The following is a 10,092-nucleotide window of genomic DNA, read 5'->3' on the forward strand; positions in this document are numbered from 1 at the left end:
TTTGCATGACGTCATAATAAGAATTAAAGCTGAGCTTATTTGAAATCATGGTGTAAAGTGCTTCGTAATTAAGATTTTGGTGTATTTTTATATGATAACCATAGAGAAATTCTGCTATGTTTTTTGTAATGTAAGAGTTCAGATCCACCAACAACGAAACTCGTTGATCCGCTTCTTAGTAGCAGCATTTCAATTAGCTCGAGTTGAATTTAGTCATCCAGCTTTTGGATGCCAGTGCTCAATGTATCAACTAATAACCCAATCTGATTCAAAACAGGAGGCCCTACAGTTTTGCATACAGTTGCAAATAACTAGCATTTTGGAAAGTCAAGTTTGTACGAACGGGGAAATGAGTGAAAAGTATTTTACAAACTTTTCTCATTGTTTGCGTGGACACCGGCCAACATCAACACCATTGACGCGCCCCCCCTTGCTAGCTAATGCTGTATTATTAATAACTACGCTCGCTCTTAATAGCCGAGAGTCGAGAACTTCTTTTGATGGCGGGTTCATCATGTTTTCATGGAAAATTTGCTCGCTAAAATGCAGTAAATTTCAATTGCTTCTTACAAGTACTATTCTCGTCGCTATCTTTTTAGACACCACCACTTCCTCGTGGCAATCATGGTCTCACTGGGGAGAATGTAGTCAGAAATGCAATGAAGGACAACAAAGTCGGAATCGCACATGCGGTACTGCAACTAACTGCACCGGGAATTCTTTCCAGCAGCGGCCTTGTAATACGCAACATTGCCAAGGTAAACTACACCTTCTTGCTTCATTCTGCTGCGAATTATCATATACACTGTGAAGTTATGAATTTACAGTCATTGTATCACTGGAAAGATGCATTAAACTTAACTGATTTTTCTCCGTTGATTTTCTACCAATAGTATTGACAAACACTAGCAAAGTAAAGTGTTAGGAAAATAAAAATCTTGGAAAATCTGTCAGATCTGAAAAAGTCACTGCATTCAGTTCTATGTCTAAAAGTATGAGGCAACATTTTATTAAACCGCTGCACGCATGCTTGACGCGGCCTCAAACATTTTTCATTATCCTAACCTTTGTGAATTTTATTAAAAATTTCCTTTCATACAAAACTTTTCGTTTACTGTGGACATTTTTGTAGAAGATAACCATTTGCCGTTATAACGAACCGGCATGGTAATCCTGTTTTAGACAATAGAATTGTCTCGAACTAAAATCTTCTGTTTCAATCAAGATTAGCAGCTAAATCATATCTAGATTTTAATTCTGTCTTCCGTCATTTATGTTTTAAAGCAGTACTGCTAATAACTTTAGCAATTTCTTCCTTCTAAGATGTAAGAAACAACACACACAATCTAATGAGATGTTTTTACTGATTTGCCCAAAACTCAGCAAAATTCGTCAATTATATTTGAATTGGTGTCAGTTTTAGATCATCTGTCTCAAGGTCAATACATGGCTACTAAGATACAGCAAGGTCGATGCTACACAATTCCTATTTCGCTTGAAGAAATTTTGCCATTGATTCTTACTCCGATATTCTTTATCACTAATGCCTCGTTGCAATATCGAGCGTTGCTTCCGGAACAACTCGCAAGCTGTAGCCATGTCTAAGTGCTAGATCTGTAGCCATGTCTAAGTGCTAGATCAAAAACAAATCAGACTAAATTCAAATTCCTATTTAGACCTCAGACAAAATTTCTGGATGGCACCAAAGAAACTTTTGCAAACTTATACGGGTCTTTTGCATCCCTAGTAAGCAGTAAGCTTGAAGCTTTTATATAAAATATCATTTATTTACGACATTTCTTGTTCAAAGAGTTTATTATATTCAGTTGTAGAACCCATGAAGCGAACCGCAGATTGTTATCATGACATTTAGATAAATAATAATATAAGTAAATAATAGTAGCGAGATTCAAATTGCAGATTCAATTTTTCGCATACCTAACCCTCTTCGTCCTTTCTTGCTTTCCTAAAATCTGTCGTTAAGAAGGAAAACAAAAAGAGAAATCCATATTTTGTTCGGAGGAGAAATGGAAGAATCTCCTTTAGAGGACTAAAGGATGCGACCAACTATCTCACAGCTTGATTAGGGTCCATTGGAATCAGACTGTGTTGGCAGGGGCGTAGCTAGCGGGGAGATGTAGGGGGTATGACAACCCCCAAATTCTTCATGATTTTTCCGGTAAATTTTTATTTGGTGAAATAGTGCCCTGGTTTGTCGGTAAAATAGTCTATCGGTAGGTGAAATAACACCCGAATTTCTCTTTATCTATGTCTTCGTCTGTAAGTTTTACTACTCATGACCCTCCACCCCTCTAGCCTGGAAGGTGAAGCCACCCCACTTTGTGTACGGGTTGAGTGAACGGCAACTTGTCATTCAATATTGTCCAAAGCACACTGTTTTTGCAGGCTGAGCGGTTATTGACCCTCGTCGTGTAGCATACGTTTTCAGTGGTATTGCTGGAGTGGCCCTCTGTACGAATTTGTCCCTAGGTTATCCCCCTGTAGCCGGACATTTCTTGGAGTCAAACGCCCTGGGTTCCAAGTCAAAGACGAGCAAATCTTTTTTCAAGGGTCCAATCTGATTAATAATAATGTCATGTAAAATAACAACATCGTATGATAGTGCTTCAAGATTTTTCAATGTCAACCTAAGCAAATATCCTGAAGACCAAACTGACTCAAAGTTCCTACTGCTGCGGTAAGTTTCAAGCGGACAATATGCTTTTGCTTTATTGCTTAGATTATTCAGTTTAAAAATTCTGTTTAACTACTTCCTTAACATTGAAGAGGTTGATAACAACAACAATTTCAAATTTCGACGAAAATTGTATCGCTTGTTTTTTGCGGCAGAAACCAAGGTTTATCATTATTCATCTGAAATTGCTGCTCTTAAGGTCAGCGGTAAGTTGAATATATGCGCTGTCAGCGAGTCATAAAATTTATGTGTTCAGAATAAAATAAAATAGAAGATAGGCTAGAAATGAGACATGTTCTCTGTCACTCCGATTTTCGTACTTGCACACTTATCAGACAGACCAATGTGTTCAGAATATATTTGCTTTGCTCCTTCATCGCTTGACAATTAGCTTTTAAAAAACATATTTGGAGACAGGATTTTTTGGCATCCGTGATGTGGACGTTGGCATTAACTTGATCTTCAAGCAGGTTCCATTTTAACTGTAGATTGTTGACGATGCGTCAGAGATACCTGCTTCAAAAAGATTTCAAAAATTGAAGCGCAGATGTGTAACCATTTTACTTTCTGCTTGTCTTTTTGCACGTTATCCTGAAAATAAAACTAGTAAGATGGCTGAGTTTATCAACCATTTCTTGCTTTGCACCAAATCTGTTGTTTTCATGGGCCTTAGTTAAAGGTCGAATTTGTCACGTCCCAACCCGAATACAACTAAGTTTGCCGATAGCGCGATTCTATCACGGCTAAACGTCGCTTCTAAGTTTTTCACTCTCAGTTACAATAAACTTAGGTAGGCTGTGTCCTAGCAGCAGCTAAGGGCGCACCTCTTTTACTAGTGAAGGTAGAGGGCTTTTTCACTATTTCTCGTTGCTGCTACATATGTATTTAGAAAGTATTCTCAGATGTTTTCTCATCCAAAAAATTATACCAAAAAAAATCGCATCCATATTTATATAATGTCAATTTTTGCGCGAGAATATAGGATGAACGTACGATGGAGAAGGATTCAAGAAAACTTGTCGAGTGCCCGTAAAAAATTTTATTTACATACTTGAAAATTTGTCACACACGTGAGAAAGACGTTTTTGTTCTGCGCATCCTCTGCACATCATCTACGCATCCTCTGATGCGTTTGAGAACACAACCAATTCATTTTAGTGTATGACTCATTTGTGCCAAGGATTCGGCACATGAGAAGAACGAAAGATAACTCCATGTCGTGCCACTGCCGCTCCAGTGTCACGTAGCGCAACTGAGTCAGTCGAACCTAGTTCATTTCGCCCTACCGAATTCAACATGCCGGACTTAATGAAGTTAATCGCCAAAAGCTTGCCATGAGCTAAAAACATATATAAGACCCAAAACATGAGAAGTTCGACGTTTAACTTAGGCCTAAAAAGCAGACTGGGGCTTCATTGGCTGAGGCTGAGAATACTGTTAAATCCCGCAAAATCGTACCCCGGATAGCTCGGACTGACTTTCAACAATGACTTTCACTAAGTTGGACTGATTTTCAACTCTTGCTGGATTTTCCTATCTTTTACTCAGACCATTTCCTTGTTCAAAGATTCGACTGAACAGGATTCAACTGTAGCCTTTTGTCCGATAAAATGTGATGCCCATGAGCGATTCCATAAATACCGTAAATCCTCGAATCGGCCTCCTAGGGGCTTATTTATTATGAGGGGCTCATTCGAGGGAGGGCTTATTGTAGACATTAAGAAGACATTATTAAAAGGCCTCGTTTATTTTAGTGGAAATTTCCTTATGAGCATTAAATTAATTTCTACCAAAAGTATGAATTTGTTGTGGTAATACAATAAAACGCCATAGGCAACCTCAGATGGCAAAAATTATCAAATTGAGGGGTCCAATTTGAGAATTTACGGTAGCAGTGCCGGCTTATTGGAGGGGGGGGGGGTTATTGAAAATTTGTAGTTCTAGGGGGGCTTTTTCGAAGGGGAGGGGGGCAATTCGAGGACTTACGGTAATATCCTCATTGCCACAAGATTGCGCCCTAAATTCATTCTTTATCTCGCTACTTCTCGTTGTCGTTTTGGCCTCTGCAATATTTTTATCCCTTGTGTTTTAAATTCTAGGCCATCAGGGCAATCATGTTCTTGGGTTTTACAAAGTTTCGTTGTTATCATTTTTATCACGATTTGATAGTTTCTTAATCTCTTTGCTTCGAGTACTGGAGGTTCTTAATTTTTTCTGACTGTCCAGTACTCGTTCCTTACAGCCTGCTTCTTATAAAAAAGCCGTGTAAAACCATAGCCGCATTACAGCAACTTCAAGCCTTTGTTGAGAATAATATGTAGCATGATTTAAAATAAAATGTGCATAGTGCTTTTAGAATGTTTTTAACAATGTATAGTTGAAAATAGCGTGATAACTTAATGGAGATCCAATTATAAAAATTCTGAAATCAATTGCGCTCATGGACAGTTTATAATAATGATAAAATAACTAGGTAAATCTTGCCTACATTACAGGTACTGCTTTCAAAAAGGGCCTTAATTGAAGTTTTACGGTATTTTGCTATCCGACCTAGACGCGAAATGCGTTTCTATTGACAATCGATATATATAACTTTTTATTGCCAGGTTGATGTGGAATTCGCAATACGAAAACGGCAAAATTTAAGATGCGATGAGTTTGTTTTGTATGACAATTCTGTTATTAAAAAAGAATCTTCCATTAAGATTGTTAAATGTTTTCTTTCGTTTCAATTGTTACCGTGGTAACCTCATTTCAAGATTCGAGATGTTTGACTGTTTCAGCTCAAATTTTGCAGCTGCTTCGCAAACTGTCGGTGTCGTACTTATTGAATGTTCAAATATAACGATTAATGTATTGTGTTTTAAATTTGTGTTTTCAATAATCGCTAGGATTCTCCGCACTTCGCCTCACCAGTAACGTTTTCATCAAACAAGCCAGCCCTGTCGTTAGATTTGAAAGCGTTTCACAATTTATTAAACCACCAATTTGGTTTCAATGAGTCTTACAAATTGCCAACCTTTCATTAAAGTTTAATTGTTTCCTTTCAACCAATGAAAGTCTCTCTATCACGTAACCTGCTTCCCATCAATGAATTTCGAACAGACGAACAATACTCACTCATCTTCTCTATTTTCAATTTTGCTAGACTTTCAAACCTTCAGACGATTTTGATTTTCTAAAACATTTTTTTCAATGGAATAATTTTTGTTTGATATATGTTTTTTCTTTTATAAGAAGAACCCTTATAAAAAGACATCAGGCTGAGATTTGCCCAAAAAATAAGAACAACATAAGAAACAAGGCATAAGAAACAAAACTCAAGATATAGAATGACAGCGAAAACTGAAAAACGAAATAATAGCAACAGAAAAATAAATGGCGATAAGCAAATTGAATCAACTACTCTATCAATCACATATTATGTCCAGACGCTACTATGCACAAGAAATCCCATTGAACATAAACACAAATTGATAAACACGTTAGGCTGAATTTATGCGAAAAAAATAGGAATAGCTAGTCTGAAACTGGAGTCAAGTCCTCCTTTGAAATAGAGCGTGTGTCGGAGTTCAGAAAATGGCTCAAACTTCCTCCGGATGAAGTTCTTCACTATTCATCATTCGCGAAGTTTTTCTTGTATCTTTTGTAAAATATTCCTCAAAATTTGAAACGGTGTTTCCGCTTCGCATGTTTATTTTTCTTTCAGGTTCAGCAATTATCCAAGCAACGTCCTTCTGATCTAAATCTTTATTTTCACCGTAAGCATGACTATAAATCCTTTCCGAACTGTTTATTGACGCGAGTAATCTGAAAAAGCAACTGAGCACTGCCTTTTCAGTAACGCAGCCACGGGCCAGTCTGCAGAGGACGTCAGATACACAAAGGGTAGGGCTTTTTTCCCCGGCCCAATTACTTTTTAAGGATAAAAGTTGTCTGAGAGGCCAGCTAAAATCAAATAGATTGTTGCAGCAAAGATGTTTTTGCCTTTGCAAGGAAACTTATGATTGCCGTTGAAAAATCTCCTTTACATGAATTTTGTAATGTCATCTGACTGGCTAGAAGCGCAAGAATTTCAGTGCTTTGAGATAAAGTGGTTTTGGTGTTCATAAACTTCCAGCGCTAGCTTTTGGCAGCTAGGAGACAATTTTCCCGGCAACCAAGTTAACTTGGCCAAAAGCCCAAGGTACTAGCTGCCGCTTGAATGCGCCTCCACATTTTGCTGTGCAGCTGTAATATGTGGCAACAGTCCCTGCAATTGTACAGTACAGTCAACAATTGTACAAACAAGGTCTTTGGGGCATAGTCAGGAGGCAATTGGACCTCAGAGCTACTCGATAAAATATCATTTCTCCCCTTCCTCTTTTTGCTCAGATTTTTTCTCTATCTTTCCTGTTTTCTCCCATTTCATTCTCAGTTCTTTCATTGATTTGTGCTGTTTGTCGTATTTCTCGGTATGTCATAAGTACCTGCCAAATAGACTACATGGAAATTCATAGCCACTTGATCAACATGCGATAAGATGCGGAAATAAAATGTATTTCAATTCTTAGTTATTTATAGAATTTAACCATTTAACTACGCCTTACTTGGCCACCAAAAAACTCCAGGAATTCGACAACCCGAAATTAGAAAACCGTGGGCAGTTCATTAATCACCAAACCATTGACGGTGTTACACTCACTGACGGAAATTCATTTTTCAGGTGGGGGGCAACGCCCACGAAAACAAGCAAATTTGACGGCAAATGAATATTTTATGAGTTTTTAACCAAGGGTATGCCAATAGTACAATTTTTCTTGTGTATAAAGAATTTTGGCAGGCATTGAAGCTGTCCTCGAGATGTTGTCACATACAGCAATGTGCAGAAATAAATCTTTTTTGTCGTTCGCTTTGGCCACCCTGTTATTAAAAAGCACCAAGACCCTTCCACAAACAATAATTTTTGAAAGCAGGTGTTCATGTTTGATCAATCTGCTGGTCGCTAATAAAGATTAAAACGTATAGAACTAATTTTGAATTCAGTTGAATTTAGTTCATTGATTAGATCTAGAGACGGGCAGGACACGCATCACCAGTAATTTCCATCACTAGCAAATGATTTTTTAGTATTGACAGCCTGACCTTGTCATTTTACAGTTTGTTTTCATATGTAGCAGCTTTATTTCGTTTGTTAGGTCTAGAATATTGACAAGAGCACAAAAAGTTCAAATTTTATTGATGAAGTTAACGCCGTTGCACTTTGTAACGCCTCTGCGATCACTCTTATCAAGACATAAACTTTGTTTTCGAAACTCCAGTTTAATGATCTAGTGAGTGCATGGTGAGTGTCAAGCACGTTTAAACAAGCCATTTCGACTGAACAAGCACAATAAAGTATTCACTTCTATAGCCTCAGTGTTGTTCTATTTTCTGGTGACCTTTTTGCATAATTTCCTCGCTGCTTTTCTCGCAAAAATCTTTAAGGCTTCGGTTAAGCTAGGTCAAACCATAGTTACAAGAACAAAATCCATAAATTACGTCACTCGATAGCGTTCTTGTGCTGGGAGATTCATTTTATATTCAATAGAATGACAAAAGATGACATCATAAACACCTATTTTGAACTTTTGAATTTTGACTCAGTCACCTCAAAAGGCGCTACGAAATACTATTAAAAAGGAATCTTGGCACAAAATGTGCCGACCCAGTTAGATCAGAGTGATTTGGCAGCCTTTCCACTAGCCTGGGTTAAAACATATCCGGGTTAAAAGTTATCCGTTTTTGCGTCGCGTTCCCACTAACCCACTTGAAAAACGGATAAGTTTGAAAACGGGTCTCAAAGTGGGTCAGTTTTTACCCGGGTATGTTTTGACCCACCTGCGAGTTAATGGAAACGCCGAACCCGGATAACTTCTGATCCACTTGCAACAACAGCAACGTTTAAAAATTGAGATGGTGCCAAAAATCGAAAAAACAAAATCCTGGATGTCAATGTTGCTTCCATTGGCCTACAACGATGGAAATTGAAGGATTATTGATGCAAATACTGATTTCTCTTACAACTTTTTACCTGGATACATTTTAACCCAGTTAAATGGGAACGATCAAAAACGGATTAAAAACGGGTCGAAGAAAAATGCCGTTTCCATTGACTCACTTTAAAAACGGATAACTTTTAACCCGGGTATGTTTTAACCCAGGCTAGTAGAAAGGCTGCCTTCGATATGGCCACATGATCAACGGCTCTTCCTCCATTAAACTACCGTAATTTGGCCTTGACAGTAACCCATTTACAAACTCAACTCTTCTCTGGCCATTCTAAAGGATCTGAAAATAAGTACGTTTTACTGGTTTGGCAGAATGTGCTTGATACGGTATGGGCAGAGCTGTGCAGGATTTTTGTTCCCTAGAAAAAGACGGTATTCATTTGCTATTCTGAGTTTCACGCTTAATGCCATCACCAGCAATGGTGTGGCCATGGTCGAGAGATTGGAAAGGCAGGGAGTAGTTCGACACCAGTGGGTCTAGGGGTTTTCCACTGGAAGATACTTTTGTTGACCACACCCTAATTTGGGAAAACCCCTAATTTACAACTGCGTTTGAATAAAGCTATGGCTTTATTCACGTTGAAATGGTTGGCTAATTAAACACAAAACAGTCATATGCAGCTTTTTGTTGCTGGTCTCATTCTACAACTGTCTACTTCCTTCCCTAGTAGCTTTTCGTGCTAGACTGATTTTTCAAAGTTGTAATCAAACATCTAATAATAGCAAACAGTATTTAGAACTTTTATACCCTAGGAGCAAAGTCCATTCTCCTAGAAGCAAAATTTGCAAGATCTTCGACAAGCATTGAAGTATCTAGCTTTTAAGAATTTAAACATTTCAGTATTATAATATCCATTTTATCGGGAATGTCTGAAGAACGTTAAGGTCTTTTCTATATGCTGGCTTGTGTAAAAATGAGCAAAAATCGAAAAGCATTATGCATAGAAACATTATGACGATGCGCAAACGTTGCTTAAAATGTCCAAAAGGGCAGCATCTTAGCCGAAAATGCTTGGAAATGTTCTACATCCCATAAGGTGCCTTTAAAATATTGAGTGATTGAATTGAAGGAGCTGCACTCACATAACTTAACACGACCACAAATGTGAACCATGAAACTTTGATGCCCATTCGCAATGCTTCCAAAAATTAGCTACAAAAACTGTTATTTGTTAAAAAATGTTTTGCGATGATACACGCTTTTTGTAAGAAAAATACAAACACAGTGAATTGGATCGTTAAGTGTCGTGTTTAATAGTTTTTGTATTGTCTTTTTTTGAACAAAAAGCTGCAAGTAGAGATACAAAACCGTTCAAGCATTTGAGTTTTAGAAAGTCAATTCGAATAAGCATGGGTGTGCTTTGATCT

General features: G+C 37.7%; 1 protein-coding gene across 1 annotated transcript in view; it reads left to right on the forward strand.

The window, feature by feature from the left end:
• Positions 1-453: 453 nt before the first annotated feature.
• LOC135688984 (uncharacterized) overlaps positions 454-10,092 on the forward strand; it is a 65,286-nt gene continuing 55,647 nt past the window's right edge. Inside the window, exon 1 of the mRNA XM_065206066.2 lies at positions 454-758. Within this exon, the coding sequence (XP_065062138.2) occupies positions 515-758 (244 nt within the window). The 5' untranslated portion in view covers positions 454-514. The remainder of the gene's footprint in view (positions 759-10,092) is intronic.

The sequence above is a fragment of the Rhopilema esculentum genome, chromosome 9, assembly GCF_057945365.1.
Source record: "Rhopilema esculentum isolate cy_ngs chromosome 9, ASM5794536v1, whole genome shotgun sequence".
NCBI lineage: Eukaryota > Metazoa > Cnidaria > Scyphozoa > Rhizostomeae > Rhizostomatidae > Rhopilema > Rhopilema esculentum.